The sequence below is a fragment of the Chlorocebus sabaeus genome, chromosome 21 (genome assembly GCF_047675955.1).
Source record: "Chlorocebus sabaeus isolate Y175 chromosome 21, mChlSab1.0.hap1, whole genome shotgun sequence".
Classification (NCBI taxonomy): domain Eukaryota; kingdom Metazoa; phylum Chordata; class Mammalia; order Primates; family Cercopithecidae; genus Chlorocebus; species Chlorocebus sabaeus.
Window position 1 is genome coordinate 80,291,945 of NC_132924.1, and position 17,586 is coordinate 80,309,530.

General features: G+C 41.6%; 1 protein-coding gene across 1 annotated transcript in view; it reads right to left on the reverse strand.

The window, feature by feature from the left end:
• The window catches only part of COG5 (component of oligomeric golgi complex 5), a 370,641-nt gene that overhangs the window by 4,758 nt on the left and 348,297 nt on the right, over positions 1-17,586 (reverse strand). The window contains exons 20-21 of the mRNA XM_073009243.1: positions 4,072-4,198; positions 3,506-3,585 (exon numbers count right to left, since the gene is read on the reverse strand). Coding sequence (XP_072865344.1) covers positions 3,506-3,585; positions 4,072-4,198 — 207 coding nt within the window. The remainder of the gene's footprint in view (positions 1-3,505; positions 3,586-4,071; positions 4,199-17,586) is intronic.

Here is a 17,586-nt window from a genome sequence, read left to right on the forward strand (position 1 = left end):
GGAATGGTTTGTGGTAACATGGCAACACTGCTCAATGTGACAAAAACTAGCCAAGTGGAGGTTTTCATGGAGAACAACACTGATTTTTGTCAGGCATTTAAATATTCAGTGTGATTAGTAAGTACTGAAATGCGTAGATGACGTAAAGATACACTACATGCCTCAATAAGCAGTTAAGCCCAGGCTTTTCCCTGGTTCTGTCCTCCCTCTTGGTCCTATCTCAGGTACTCCGTTCACAGAACTGATAGGTAGCTAGTGACATAAGGGTACCCGGAGGAGAAACATTACCCTCCATCAATGGAGATCTTGGGAGTTCTGCAGAAATACAGAAGAGCTGAGGGAATGGCTTCCAGACTGTGGACCCTGGACCACGGTGAGAAGGCAAGAGATCCAAGGATGCACATGGCACCAAGCATTCTCTGATGGTGTAGATAAAAGTACCACTAGGCTAATAATGTCTGTGAACATTTTTGCCATCATAAAAGTGGACTTCTACTCAAAGAGGGCCATAAGAAGAAGAGTTGCTCTCCATGGCAAATATCCAGAGTAAATGGATTTGAGGCCAACCCCACCACTGTTACAGAGCTTAAGAAATCTTTGCATCAAAAACTCTATCTTTATTGAAAACACATTCAACAGTTACAGACCCACAGGGATAAGTCAGGTGGCTGCCTCTGCATCTGAGGGAGCACATGTGTCTGGAGCACCTGCCTGATGCGGGCTGAACACATACAACTGCCCCCACTTACACCACTTGGTCCCATGAGTAAGTCATTACTCTGATTTTCAAATGAACCTGACTACTATTCATTTAAGCTCCAGAAAGCATCTGGTGTCAGAAGAAAACAGGAAGGCAGGATAGTTCACTATTTGCCATTTGCTCAGCAGCAGCAGTTACACTATCCTCAATTTGCCCTATTTTATGACAACCTAACACATTACGCTGGGAGGAACAGGATGAGTATACAACAAGGTTTGCCCCAGAAGCTAAAACAAATTTACTGACATTTAAAGAGCAATACTCACCCTCAGTTTGTCTACAGGGGAAAGAAATTCATCCAGTGGTGCTTCAGTATGCAAGAACAAAATCGTTTTGCAATAATACATAAGAAAGAACATTCTCTAGGACAAAAGTCCCCTCATTGCCAAGAGCCTGGGGTGCAGCAAGAGTATTTTTTTGAATCCCTGAAGGAGAGCTCGATTTTTTGCTAAGGGCATGAAGGTTCTGGAGTCAGCCATGTGTGGAGGGATGGGTATGCCTTTTTAAAAAAGCATGACAGTATTTCTGAGCATGATTTTCAGTTGCTAAATATAGGCTTAGCAACAGCACTGCTGATGAAATCACTCAGGAGACATTTTTAAAGAGAAGCAAAAGAAAACAGATTTGTGATGCACCCACAGCAGGACAACTGTTTTGGATGAACTCATTCCAACTTGTTAAGACGACAAAAATGACCAATTTGTTAAGATGAGAACAATGAACCATGTTCAATTTACTGAATCCTCTTTTTAAGATTACCAAGTGTGCTGCAGCTAAGTGAACCTTTGGGACTCAGGAAAAATAATCCACACGGACATTGCAAATTCCTGTGTTAGCCCCAGGCCCAAACTCCTCACTCAAATCCAAAGCCTTTCCCGAGGGCAGATTTTACCAGGAGCATTCACCGGGGGGCTGGTAACCTCTCCCATTTCTGTGTCAGATGTTCATAGCTGAATGATAAGCAAGGAAAAACAGCAGAGTCCGAGCTAATCTTTATCCACATATATGCCCAGAGGGCTAGTGGCTCATGTAGGATGTGGGCACCAAGCTTGAGGGCTCAGGGTCACTTCTGGAAACAAAGCTGACAGGCTGATTTTCCAACTGACCTGTCGCAGCTTCCTCAGCAGTCTTTCATCCTAACTGAAATATGACCTACGCCACTGGCTGCACCCTGGACCTTCTTGGGGAGCTATAAAGAAATCCTGATACCAGGCCTACCCCAGGGATTTTGAGGTAGGCGCGGGTGAGAGGCCTGGGCACTGGGAATTTTGCCAGCTGAGGAAATTACTCTTGTACACACACGTGGCTTAGAACCGCCTCCTCATGTCAGCCCCGCTCTGGCTTTAGGGAACCCAACTCATCACCTGGCACTGAGGCCAACAGAGGGCCACTGGGTGTCCTGGGCCCAGACCGACAGAATTGGGATCCCCTGGGAGAGTTGAGAATGACTTCAAGAGCATTTAGAGGCACAACAGGAGTGAGTTTGAGGAATAAGGATGACTGAGGAGTTGAATGATGGCGTAAAGGTTTTCCAGCTTGGCCAGTTAGGTGATTGTGACCTCCCAACCAAGATAGGGAGTATAAGAGAACGAGAAGGTTTGAGAGAATAGAATTATTTTGACCATTTTGGAGTTGAGATTTCTGTGGGTGGTTACAGATGAGAGCAAGTTTACTGGGCCAAGGGCCCATCAATAGGCAGCCACAGACCTGGGGGCTCTTAAGTATAGAAGGGGCACTGGAGGCACGGGTCTAGATAAGCTCACCTGGGAACCAAGGCAGAGGGAGGATAAGAAGAACAAAATATGGGAAATGATAGCATTTAAGGAATAGCTAGAAGAAGATAATTCAGCAAATGATGCAGAAAAAAAAAATGGCCAGAGAAGTTAGAACAGAAACAGATGGCTGTGGTGTAACGCAAGCTCTGAGAGGACAGGGCCGTATCTCGGCTTACTTCATATCCTCAGTTCCTGGCCCAGGGTCTACCATGCTGATAAAATGTGAGCTCAGCATCAGTAAAAATGTGTTGAGTCCCAGCTTATGAGTTTACAGAAGGACATGGTGGTCAACTCTAGCTAAAGCTACAGAGTGGTAAGAATGGGAATGTTTGGTGGCAGAGAGATCTCTGGTGACGGTGAGAGCAATTGCAGGGAAGAGTGTTGCTTAATAAGCCATGTATGACAGTTAAAGCACCCACCCTGGGCATGGTTGGGGTACATGGGGGTGTGTGCACATCTGTTTGAGGGCACATGCATATGTATGTAAATGCACTCATGGGGCACTACTAGAGGGCCATGGTATCCAGGTGGCTGCTGGGTTGTTCTTGTTTCCTCCTCAGAACTGTTTCGCGCTTGGGTATTTTTAAAAGTTCACTCACATCTGTGTTCCACCAATTCAGTAACTGCAGCACACGAAAATGAAGTAAAAGATGTGGAGCTAGGGCAAAACTTTTCCTAGCAGATGATGATTTTCAAAGGTAGAAATGCATGGTCCTTAGGGTTGCATGGGACACAGGATTGCACATCAGGGATATGAAGGTATGGAGTGAAAGAAAGCAAAAGATGTTGTGGCCAACATTTCCAACTGCTGGCTGCTCCAGCACCTGTGCCTAGGCAGTGAAGTGGCCTGCCACCGGAAGGTGCAGTCACATGTGCACAACCCCAGGCACTGCTCCTTCATCCTCTCCTGCATCCCCACCCTCCTTGGGCTTCCAGCCCAGATGGGTGCCCCTGGAGCACCTGGCTTTACCTGATGAGGAGGAGCCTGTCCTTTTCAGATGGATGGTCATCCAGCCACTGAGAGAAGCGTGCATGGGACCACTCTGCCCTCTGCAGGGTTGAAACACAATTAGAGAGTGCATACACATTCTTTAGTCAATGGCAGCAAGTGCTGGTTCAGAAAGCATTCTCAAGGATTCCCAAGGTGAAACTGCCTCGAAACCTGCCCAAGGGAAGTGGGAAGGGGCACAGGCCTTGGTGCACCTTTCTGACTGCCAAGGAGCATTCTAGATTTGCCAGTTGATGGTGGGTCGGCAAAGAAAATGGGGCTGCCATCAAAAATTCTTTATGAACACAAATGCCTTGTGTCATTATTAAAGGTAAATTCTGGATGCATCAGGTAATTTTTTGCACTGCTGAGAAAGAAGATGCTGAGCAGTGGGAGTTTTCCTTTACTAATATCTGTTCACTGTCAAAGACAGACATCAACAACTAAACAAAGCAGCAGAGGGCCAGGAATCATTCAGTGAGTAGGGGCTCAGGATTCACATAGGTAATGGGAAGAGTCACAAAATGGTTCTGGCTTGACTTTATTACCTGGAAAGGAGATTTCAGCTCAGTGGGTGCTCTCGTGAACAAAAACTGAATAATGATGCTGAACGGAATCACATCCCCCAGTGCAGGACTATTGGCTACATGTTCACTTGCCTGGAAGAGCAGAGGTCTAGAGGAGAAAAACATAAGTTATTTCACACTGTTCAATATTGAAATAGGTGATCTGGTGGGACAATCATTCTCCCTGTAGAATAGTATTTTTCCTGGACTGGCTACTGAAGGAGCCCTCCACTGCTCAACCACCCTATTCAGCATTGAGACACACACGCGCCTCTGCCTCCACACGCCCACATGCTCACAGGCTCATCTATCCTTCAGCTCCTATTCGACCCCCAGCTCATTGGTTTGTGAGTCTGACATCCACTGGACTCAGCAAATGCTCCTTATAAAGTTCATCTAATTACTAGGCTAAAAGCAAATAAAGAACAAAAGTAAAGCCTTCAAGTAGTTGTTATTAACAGGTTCTTATCTTCGTCAATCATTTTAGCTTTCATTTAAAATAGAATCCTTCTTTGAACCATAATCAAATGTGGGTACACTCAAACATTTTCTATACAACTTTTCAAAAAGGCAAATATGTCTTTGTATATACAAAGTTATTACTTTGCTGAACATTCCATCAAAAATTTATGCTGGCTCCCTTATACTATATTACACGTCTGGGTTTCACTGTCCACATTTTATAGAAGGAGCAGGCAGGCAAATCCATTCCGCTACCAATTACATACCACCTTGTGCAAAAGGCTGGCGGGAATTATTTGAACTGTTACTGGCTTTGAGCTCTTATGGATGAGAGCTGATTAGAAGCGGAGCTGTGGACATTGAATCCCAAGTGGTAAGATGGCAGCAACATCTCTTGACAGATCAGATAATGATTTTGAACCATGTAAAAGAGCACTGTATTCTGGGGTCTTTCTTCACCCCAACTTAATTACTCTAATTATGAATGAAGGCCTGTACAAAATAGAGAAGCGAACTTCTTCCCTACACTAATGATAAGGTCTTATGTCAAGAGTCAGGAATGTTCTCAATAGAGAGCTGGTTCTCATTAGATACAGAATTAGTAAAGATGGCTTTAAATTAACTATTCTACAAGTAAAAATCTATCTCTATCAAATAACATTATGTTGTATTTTCTTTAGCAACTGGGGAAGGATTTCAGTCATGTATGTTGTCTATCACCAGAAAGCCATAAAGCTCCAAACCAGACATTCCATGAGAAGATGACTAAGGTCTTCTTATGGCCACACTGAAAATGTGATGTACCTGCCTTGAAAATCTGCAAGGCCCAAATAATTTCACAGTGTTCAGTGCTGCAGAGAAGAACAAAATATGGGAAATGATAGCATTTAAGGAATGGATGGAAGAAAATTCAGCAAATGATGCAGAAAAAAAAATGGCTGGAGAAGTTAGAACAGAAACAGATGGCTGTGGTGTAACGCAAGCTCTGAGAGGACAGGGCTGTATCTCGGCTTACTTCGTATCCTCAGTTCCTGGCCCAGGGCCTACCATGCTGATAAAATGTGAGCTCAGCATCAGTAAAAATGTGTTGAGTCCCAGCTTATGAGTTTACAGAAGGACATGGTGGTCAACTCTAGCTCAAGCTACAGAGTGGTAAGGTAAGAATGGGAATGTTTGGTGGCGGAGAGGTCTCTGGCGGTCAAGGTCACCTTGACCGTATCACTCCTCCCACTCCTCCAAGTCAGCACAAGAGTCACAGGGAGGATTCTCCTAAGCCCATGTTTTCTACAGAGGAAAAGAGAACTGAAAGTAGAGATCTAGCTTCCCTAGCATTCTGAGGTGCTTTGAAGGAAGCCCACTACTGCCTTGCCGCAAAAGGAATACCGGAGTAACTGCAGGGCAAGATCCCGTGGTATCAAACAAATCAAGAAGGTGGAGTTTGCAGTGACTAGTGTGCAGATCTGGGTGGTAGCTCTGTGTTCCTGCCAGCAGTGGCACCTGATCAGAGAGATCAGTTAATGATCTACCCTATATGCAAAGCTGAGTTGGCTGCACCCAGAAGCTGAACAAGAAGTTCAACCTGGCTTGAGTCCCTAGAAAACTAGCCTCTATGCGCAGCCTCAGAGCCCACCCCAAGGCCCTACTCAGGAAAAGAGATGCCCACCACAGTGTATTTTTTGCAGAGAACAGGGGCTAGACTTGCCCAAACCCTGAAGTCCAAAGAGCAGCTCCAAACAGTTGCTCCACCCAGTGCCAGAGCCCATCCCATGGTCCAGCCTAGGCAAGGACTATGGAGCATAACCTCTGGACCTGTCTGTCTAGAACAGTGATCCATCTAAACTTAGAGCCTAGCCTGCAGACCTGCCCAACTGCATAACCCAAATAGCAATACTCCCCAACAGGGAAATACACTTTGTGACCCTGCCGGATACCAGAAACAATCACAGTTCCCCGCCAGCAGCTCCACCTGATTGCAGAGGCCAGCCAGTAGTCTTGCTGGAAGGTGAAGTTCAGCCAGCAGCCCCATCCAAACTCAGAACAAAGGCAGAGACCCAGCCAACTAGAGAAACTGACAGCAAGCTCTGCCTCCCTGGGGTTGATATCAGTTGGCTCATCCAGAATCACAGGCTAAAGTAAATAATGAAATTCAATCTATGCTGAAGAACACCTCTAAAGGATGGAAGAGGTGGCTGCCTCCTCAAATGCACAGACATCAATTCAAGGACATGAGATTATGAAGAATTAGGGGAATAATGATGCCACCAAAAGAAATTAATAAAGCTCTAATAATGGACCCTAAAGAAATGGACATCTGTGGAATGACTGACAAAAAATGCACAACAATCCTCTTAAGGAAGTTCAGCAAACTACAAGAATATATAAATAAAAAGTTAAATGAGATCTGGAACACAATATATGAACAAAATGAGAAATAGAAACTATAACAAAAACCAAATAGAAATCCTGGAGATGGAGACAACAACTGAACTGAAAAATTAAATAGCAAGTTTTAACTGTAGACTTGTACAAAAAATTCAACCCAAAGAGAAGTTCACCAAGACACATAATAAACTGGCAAAAATCAAAGACAAAAAAAATTAAGAAAGCAAGAAATAAGAAACTTATCACATACAAGGAACTTGCAATACGGCTACTAGAGGATTCTCAGCAAAAACCCTGTAGGGCAGGATAAAATGAGATGATATATTTAAAGTGCTCAACCAAAAAAGCTATCCTTCAGAAATGAGAAATAAAAACGTTCCCAAGCAAATGCTAATAAGGTTCATTAGCAGTAGGCCTGCCTATTGAAATACCTAAATGGAGTTCTCTAAGCTGATATAAAAGGCTGCTAATTAATAAAATATATGAAAACACAAAAATCAATGCTATAAATAATATAGTCATACTCAGAACTAGAACTGTAATAGTGGTCTGTAAAATAATTTTATCTCTAATATGATCTTAAAACTATTAAAATTATAGCTCAAGGCCAGGCACAGTAGCTCATGCCTGTAATCCCAGTACTTTGGGAGGCTGAGGTGGGCGGATCACTTGGGGCCAGAAGTTCCAGACCAGCCTGGCCAACATGGCAAAACCCGGTCTTTACCAAAAATACAAAAATTAGCCAGGCATGGTGGTATACACCTGTGGTCCCAGCTACTCAGGAGGCTGAATCACGAGAATCGCTTGAGCTGGGTTGAACTGGGAGGTGGTGGTTGCAGTGAGCCAAGATGGTGCCACTGCACCCCAGCCTGGGTGACGGAACAAGACTCTGTCTCAAAGAAAAAAAAAAGAAAGAAAAAAAATTATAGCCCAAATTAGGGATACAAATTGCAAAATGATGTATATTTTGAAAACAAAATATTAAAATGTGTAGGGAAGGGGAACAAAACTGTAGAGTTACTACTGTATGTTATCAAAATTTGGTGTTATCAGCTTGAAATATTCTGTTACTAGTATACGGTTTTTGGAAGCCTCATGGTAAGTACAAAACAACAATCTAGAGTAGAGGCACAAAACATACATAGAAAGAATTCAAAGCATACCACTACAGAAAACAATCAGACCACAAAGGAGGACAGCAAGAGAGGAACAAGGAAACAAAGCATCCACAAAACAATCAGAGAACAAACTACAAACTAGTATTATTGAGTCCTTACCTATTGATAATTATTTCTATTTTAAGAGCAATAAGATCTCCAGTAAAAGACAAAATGGCTAAATGTATTAAAAATAAGACCCAGCTATGTGCTGCCTACAAGAGATTCAACTCCCCCTTTTTTTTTTTTGAGATGGAGTCTTGCTCTGTCACCCAGGCTGGAGTGCAGTGGCGCGATCTTGGCTCACTGCAAGCTCTGCCTCCTGGGTTCACGCCATTCTCCCGCCCCAGCCTCCCAAGTAGTTGGGACTACAGGCGCCTGCCACCATGCCCAGCTAAGTTTTTGTATTTTTAGTAGAGATGGGGTTTCACCATGTTAGCCAGGATGGTCTCGATCTCCTGACCTCGTGATCCACCTGCCTTGGCCTCCCAAAGTGCGGGGATTACAGGCGTGAGCCACCGCGCCCGGCCTGAGACTCAACTCACTTCTAAGGACACAAAGAATAAAAATGAAAGTATGAAGAAAGACATTCCATGCAAATGGAAACTGAGAGAGGCAGGGCTAGCTATACCTATCAGACAAAATAGACTTAAGCTCAAAACAATAAAAAAAGGCAAAGAAAGTCATCATGATACAGGTGTCAATTCATCAAGAGAATATAACAACTGTAAATATATCTGTACCCAACATCAGAACACCTAAATAAGTAAAGCAAATATTAAAGAATTTAAAGAGAGAAATAACTTACAATGCAGTAATAGTAGGGGACTTCAATATCTCACTTTCAACAATGGCAGATCATCCAGATAGACAGTTAATAAGGAAACACTAAACTTGAACTACATTTTAGACCAAATGGACCCAACAGACATATACAGCATATTTTATCCAATAGCAAGGGAATACACGTCTTCTCAAGTGCACACATATCTTGCTTCAGGATATGTCATATGTTAGGTCGCAAACCCAAGGCTGAACAAATTTAGGAGAAATGAAATCATATCAAGTATTTTTTCTAATCATAATGGTATGAAACTAGACATCAATAATAGCAGAAATCTTGGAAATGCCACAAATATGTGGAAATTAAACAACATGCCCCTCAACAACCAATGGGTCAAAAGAGAAAACCAAAGATATATCAAAAAACATCTTGGAACAAATGAAAATGGAAATGTAATATACTGAAATGTATGGGATATAGCAAAAGCAGTTCTAAGAAGGAAATTTATAGCAACAAATACTTAAATAAAAATAAACATCTCAAATAAACAACCTAATAGTACACCTCAAGAAACTACAAGAGAAGAACAAATTTAATCCCAAAGTTAGCAGAAGAAAAACAATTCAAAGATCAGAGCAGAAATAAATACAGACTAAAAAACCAGGGGGAAAAAAGATCAATAAAGAGTTTTTTTGAAAAGTTAAACAAAATTGACAAACCCTTAACTAGACTAAAAAAGAAAAAGAGAAGACTTAAAATTGGAAATGAAAGAGAAGATAATACAACTGGTACCACTGAAATACAAAGGATAATGAGCGATTACTATGAAAAATTATATGGCCACAAATACAGTAACCTAGAAAAAAATGGATAAAATTCCAAGACACATATAATCTGCTAACACTGAATCAAGAAGAAATAGAAAACAGAAATAGAAGGAACAGAAAATCTGAGCAGACCAATAATGAGTAAAGAGATTGGATCCATAATAAAAAGTCTCTAATCAAAGAAAAGCCCAGGACCTGATGGCTCCACAGGTGAATTCTATAAAAGATTTAAAGACGAGCTAATACCAATCCTTCTCAAACTCTTCCAAAAAAATCAAAAGGGAAGGAATACTTCCAAGCTAGTTTTAGGAGGCCCTGATACTAAAGCCACAAAATGACATAAAAGAAGAAAGTTATAGGACAATATCCTTGATGAACATAGATACGAAGATACAAAATCCTCAATAAACTACTAACAAACCCAATTCTACAGGACATTAAAAGGATTATTCACAATGATCAAATGAGATTTCTCCCTGGGAGAAATGCAAGGATGGGTCAACATTGATACATCAATAAATGTGATGCATCATATCAGCAGAACGAAACACAAAAACCATATGATCATTTCATTAGATGCAGAAAAAGCATTTGACAAAATTCAACACCCTTTTATAGAAAAAACTCTCAACAAACTAATGGTCACATACAATAAGCCTACAGCTAACATTATACTTAATGGTGAAAAGTAGAAAGCTTTTCCTCTAAGATCAGGAACGAGACAAAGATGTCCACTGTCAGCAAGCACTTTTATTCTTTATCCTACTGGAGGCCTTTGTCAGAGCAATTAGGCAAGAGAAAGAAAGAAAAGGCATTCAAATAGAAAAGAAAGACATGAAGTATTACCTGTTTGCATATGACATTTTCTTATATATCCAAAACCAGAAAGATACCACCAAAAGACAGAACTAATAAAAGAATAAGGTCCCAGGATACAAAATTAAGACAAATCTAATCAATAACAATGAATGATCTGAAAAAGAAATCAAGAAAACACCCACATATAATAGCTACAAGAATATAAAATACTTAGTAATAAATGTACTTAGAAATAAATTTAACCAAGGAAGTGAAAGATTTGTACTGTAATGTTTTACAATGTTTTAAAAACTGTAAAACATTGATGAAATAAATTGACAAAGACATAAATAAATGGAAAGCTATTCTGTGTTCATGGACTGAAAGAATTAATATTGTTAAATGTCCATACCATCCAAACCAATCTGCAGATTGAATGCAATCCCTATGAAAATTCCAACGTCATTTTTCTCAGAAATAGAAAAAATAATCCAAAAATTCATATAGAACCATAAAAATCCCTGATTAGCGAAGGCAATCAGAAGTAAAAATAACAAAGCTGGAGGTATCACTACTTAATATTAAACTATATTACAGAGCTGTATAGTAATTAGAACAGCATGGTACTGGCATATAAATAGAAACACTAAGGAATAGAACAGAACATAGAGCCCATAAATGAACTCACACATTTACAGTCAATTGATTTTGAACAAAGGTGCCAAGAAAAGACAATGGGAAAAGGACAGCCTCTCCAATAAAGGGTGTTGGGACAACTGGATGTCTACCTAAAGAAGAATAATTTGGACCCTTATGTCATACCATATAAAAAAATCAAATCGATTTTCAACAAAGGTGCCAAGAAAACACAATGGGAAAAGGATAGCCTCTCCAATAAAGGGTGTTGAGACAACTGGATATCCACCTAAAGAAGATTAATTTGGAGCCTTATGTCATACCATATAAAAAATCAATTCAAAACAGATAAAAGTCAAGGTGCGGTCTTGAAAGGACTTGAAACTAAAAAAACTAGAAGAAAGAAAACATAGGGGGAAACTTCCATGACACTGGTCTGGAAGGTAACTTTTTGGATTTGACCCCAAAAACTGAGACAATAAAATAAAAAATAGACAAATGGGATTAAAGTAAAAAGCTTCTGCAGAGCAAAAGAAATAATAAGAGTAAAAAGACAACTGATAGATTAGAAGAAAGCCATATATCTGATAAGTAGTTAACATTCAAAATCTATAAGGTACACAAAAGTGGCAAGAAAACCACCCAATTTAAAAATGTGCAAAAAACCTGAATAGATGTTTCTCAAAAAAGTCATATAAATGACCAATAGATATATGAAAAAACGCTCAACATCACTAATCATAAGGAAAACCCAAGTTAAAACCACAATGAGATGTCGCCTCATGCCTGTCAGAATGGCTATTATTTTAAAAAATGAAAGACTATGAAGAGAGTGTGGGGGAAAGGGAACCCTTGTACACTGTTGGTGGGAATGTAAATTAATACAACCATTTTGGAAAACTGTATGGCAGTTCCTTAAAAAACTAAAAATAGAATTACAATATGACTCAGCAATCCCACTTGGGTACATATTCTAAAGACTTGAAATTAGCATGTTGAACAGATAGCACACTTCCATGCTCACTGCAGCATTATTTACGATAGCGAAGTTATGGATCAATCTAAGTGTCTGTCAATGGATGAGTGGATAAAGAAAATATAGCATATATACAAAATAGAACACTATTCAGCCTTCAAAAAGAAGGAAATCCTGTCATTCGACAACATGGACGAGCCTGGAGGACATTATGTTAAGTTAAATAAACCAGACACAGAAAGACAAATACCACATGGTCTCACTTATTTGTGGGATCTTAAACAACAGAACTCATAGAGGCAGAGAGCAGAATGGTAGTTACCAGAGGCTAAGCAGGGAGGAAATGGGGAGGTTTTAGTCAAAGGGTACAAAGTTACAGTTAGACAGGAGGAAGATGGTTTTTGAAATCTATTGCACAACATGATGACTCTAGTTAGTAGGAATGCATAATACATTTCAAAATTGCTAACAGAATAAATTTCAAATGTTCTTACCACTAAAAATGCTAAGTGTTTGAGGTGATGTTTTAGTTTGAATTAATCATCCCACACTGTACACATATAATATCACTTTGTACCCCATAAGTGTATACAATAAAGTTAATTCATTTATTCTTCCAAAAATCCTATGAGTTAGGTACTATTACATTCCCATTTTACAGATGGGTAAACACAGGCATAAAGAAATCCAGTAAAAGCTAGAAGTGGCAAAGCAAGGATTCATACCCAGACAGCCTGGCTCTTAATTCTGCAATGCAGCGTCTTTTAGAATACCAACTATAGCAAGTACTCATCCTGTTTCTAGAACAGCTGTACTGATTCACAGCCAGAAACAAAGACCCCTAGAGAAAGTATAATTTTGAACTGTTAACAACTTGTATAGAAAAACCTATCTGAGAAAACTAAAGTGCACAGGATCATAATTTGAAGGTCACATAATTATCACCTCTCTGGGTACTCCAAATTCTATCTTTGGGTCAAAATGGACCTCTAGTGACTTACCTACTTGAAGCATATAATCACAGTCTCTTTCAGAATTATTTTCACCAGGTGTGACCTTAAGTTCCTTTGGGGTAATGGGTGGTGTTGTCTTAAAGGCCTCTAGAAGCTGACTCTGGGTTGGAATGGTGATGAGGCTATGCCTCAGCTCTGTTCTCCATAGACTGGTCACTATTTGTCCCCAACAGAAAAAGCTGAAATATCTTGCAGACCTATGGTCCCTGGATGCTGAGCAGCTGACACTCCCACACAGCTCCCTGAACTCCAAATCCAGCCCATGACTCTAACCTGCTCATTGTGACGAGGCTGCTCTCCTGTTTAAGCTATTGCAGGGAAAAAGTGGCATGAGAAGTCCCTCCCCTGGGTCACAAGTTCATATTATAGGTCTGGTATGCCCAGGCCCTAAAAAGGGACTTTGAGGGATGCGAAGGATAGTGGGACTCATGCCTTCACTTCTTTTTTTTTTTTTTTTTGAGACAGAGTCTAGCTTTGTCACCCAGGCTGGAATGGAGTGGTGCAATCCTGGCTCACTGCAACCTCTGCCTCCCAGGTTCAAGTGATTCTCCTGCCTTAGCTTCCCAAGTAGCTGATGACAGGCACCTGCCATCACGCCCAGCTAATTTTTGTAGTTTTAGTAGAGACGGGGTTTCACTATGTTGGTCAGGCTGGTCTCAAATTCCTGACCTCAAGTGATCCTCCCGCCTTGGCCTCCCAAAGTGCTGGGATTACAGGCATGAGCCACTGCGCCTGGCCTCATGCCTTCACTTCTGTCCTGCTGTCCCTGGTTGTCGTGTTCAGCAGTACATTGGTCCTGTGAGTTTTCCCTTTCTCCATTAGAGCCCATTCTTTGCTCATGCCATGTGATAGAGCAGGATTCGTCTTGAACCCCAGTTTACGATGTGGGAAGACCCGGGGGTGGGGGTGGGGTTCAGTCCTATATGCCAGTCCTTGATTGTTAATGAAGAGCAGCCATATGGAATCCTATACTAACCTCCATAACAGGAAGGTGATCAAGAATTTTGGTCCTCCCATCTCTCAGTACTTCCTATATGAAGCTCTCTCTATAAAAGTCCTTATAAGTACTTTAGAATTAAGTGCTAAGAAATGCTTAACTTTCTTGGCCAGGTGCGGTGGCTCACACCTGTAATCCCAGCACTTTGGGAGGCCAAGGCAGGCAGATCCTGAGGTCAGGAGATTGAGACCATCCTGGCTAACACAGTGAAACCTTGTCTTTACTAAAAATACAAAAAATTAGCCGAGTGTGGTGGTGGGTGCCTGTAGTCCCAGCTACTCGGGAGGCTCAGGCAGGAGAATGGCATGAACCATGAACCTGGGAGGCGGAGCTTGCAGTGAGCCAAGATCGTGCCACTGCACTCCAGCCTGGGTCACAGAGCGAGACTCCATCTCAAAAAAAAAAGAAAAAAAAGAAATGCTTAACTTTCTCATAGGAATTGATACATTTTCTGCCTTCTGATAATGAGAATCAGATAGCTGATTCTGTTTCTCTCTTATCTTTGGCTTCATGAAGTTTAAAGCCAAGCTTGAAACTTATCTATAGCAATTTAAGTTAGTTTTGTGGTTTGAATATTTATGTTTTTCTTTGTTTTCCTCCAATATATTCTTGATGCAAACTGTAAATGATACAAGAAAGGAAAGAAGGACAGAAGGGGAAGGACAAGGAGGGAGACAGACAAGGAGAGGGAAACAATCTGAACAGTACGTGCGCATAACAGCATGTCTAGCAGCCAGGCCTGGTAAGAACCAGCTCATTTTAAAATGGAATCTTCTGGGTAATCACCTGTCCCTCCCCCCACTTTTTGTTTTGTTTTGTTTTGTTTTTATAGATAGGGTCTCGCTCTGTCGCCCAGGCTGGAGTGCAATGGCAGGATCTTGGCTCACTGCAACCTCTGCCTCCTGGGTTCAAGTGATTCTTCTGCCTCAGCCTCCTGAGTAGTTGGGATTACAGGGGCACGCACCACTATGCCCAGCTAATTTTTGTATTTTTAGTAGAGACGGGATTTCACTATGCTGGCCAGGCTGGTCTCAAACTCCTGACCTCGTGATCTGCCCGCCTCGGCCTTCCAAAGTGCTGGGATTACAGGCGTGAGCCACCACGCCCGACCTCAACTGTCTCTTTTAACAGGACTGTCAAAAAAATCCATGAAAAGCAAAACTAGATTTGATTCTGTATTGTGCATCAGTCTCGTAATTACCTGTAAACATCAAACACAGACATTTTGTTTTGGGTGGTTAAGAGGCTGAAAGAACACAGCTTGAGCACTCCCTTCTCCCTGACTCCAGGTGGAATTTTAAACACTAGCAAGTTAAAAAATAAATAACCATCTAAAGTGTTTTATGAAACAAAAAGAAATAAGGTGTTATAAAATGCAGATACACCAAATGCCACAATATCATTCTTAGAGGATAATATTCTAAATATAGCAGCACTTTCAAGGTAAACTTTACAGGCAGAAGGTAGTGTTAATTTGTCAACTATTAGGTCTCAAAAAAAAATGCAGCAAGATTTACTGCAATCTACTCAGCAAGATTCACATTTAAACGACTCATAGCTGTGCAGCTGACAGTCTTCTGACAGCTTGTTAAGACCAATCATGAAGTAAAGTAAGATAAAAATCCTGTTGCTCCTGTGTCCACATCCAACATCAGTGGTATCCTGAGACAGATATAGGTATCATTCTCTTCCATGCCACTTGCCACCACCCTATCTTGACCTCCTCTTGCAGAAGGGCCTGGGAAGGCAGCAAGACCACTAGGTATGTGTACTGAGGTCTGGAACGAGCACAGAAATGAAAGACTGGGAGAAGGAACATGATTCCCTTCGAGGGCCAGGGCACAGGTGGCCATGCTCCCTACACCAGACACAATGAGGGCCTTTGAGAGAGAAGAGAAAGTGTTGGAGGCCTGCAGAAGGTGAGCATTTCTATGGAGATTCTTTAGGGAGGCCTAGTTTGTGGCACGAGGGGCCATGTGGGTCCCAGGAGAGAATGAAGCAGGAGGCTGATTTGGGTTCAAAGTAGAGAGGTTAGAAAGGTCCCTAACGGTTTAGATTGTCTATACCAGCATATCAGGTAGGAAAGGAGGCAGGGATTTGGGCAGACATTCTCCAAAAATAAAAGCGTACATTTGGCTGAGTGTTCCATGTGTACTGTCTGGGAGCGTGAATGCAGCAGAAGACAGTGAGATGAGGCATTTCAGCAGCAGGAGGTGGCCACTAAAGTGGGGAGTTTAGATTCTCTTTAAAATTTTCTGACTTTCCTGGATGATACACATAAGCATTCAAATCCTGTTCCAGGACCATTCAGATTGAAAACAAACAGAAACTTCTGGAATAAAATGTGGGGTATGGTGGTTACAAGCACAGGCTTTGGAATCAGACAGCCTGGGTCTAAAATGTGGCTCCCAGATTCTCCCACTTTGCTGCTGTGGGTTTCAATTGCCTCATGGGAATCATACCTAACTTTTAAGTGCTGTGAGGGCCAAATGAGAAAGTATCAGTAAAACACTCAGGACAGGCTTGGTATAAAATAAATAACCAAATAATAGTTGTCAGAAATAATAAAAATGATGATAAACTAAATAGTCAACTCTTCATGTTTACCTGGGTGCTCCTAGCACTGCCGAAGTTGTAGCAAAGAGCAACAAAACAACTAAGTCCACGATGGTGGTTGCCTTCTGGCTATAACCTGAAATCTGAAACTTAGAATTAAGAATCCAGAAACTTCAGAGAGACAGTTATTTCAAGGGATGGGTTAGGGCCCCAGATTCAGAAGTGGAAAGAAAAGACAGAATGCATCTGGAGGGTCTAGTGTTAAAGGTGCTAAAAACGGGAGCTGCAGAGATGGCCTTCTTTCAGTTCTATAAACATTCAGGTACAGAGGTTTGGAATTTCAATCAACAGAGGACCATCAATACAATCTGTACACTCAGAAAACCCTCATTACTCCTCCAATTAAAAACAATGGACAGGAACACTACATTCTAGTTATTGACAGTTTTCTTCTTCCACCGCTCCTCATACTAAAAGATCCATCAGAAAACAGCCCCTATCTCCTGACAGCTTTCATTGCCCTTTCAGTAAGCCTAGATGGAAATGAGCTTCCAGCAGAGCAGACTGTGGACATCACCAGGGACAAGCTGTCCCTTCAGGAGCAAAGGTGGTGAGGTCTGCCTGAAGGCAGGGTCTGTGCCCCTGAGCTGGTGAAGAGCATTTGGTCCCTTTTCTGCCCTTCACCTCACAAAGATCTGTACTGACAATGTCAAGGGTCACAGCTTTGTGGCCTCTGGCCAGGAGGAGCTGACGTAACAACCTCACAAACGCTACTTAGGGAATAATGCCATGCTGCAGAGAGGCGGACAAAGATGGGGTCTCTACGGCTCTGACATGTGTGTCTTGTGTAGAAATACAAATCACCCAGGGGCAAATCACTAATGTCAACAGCTTTCAGAGGCAGCATTC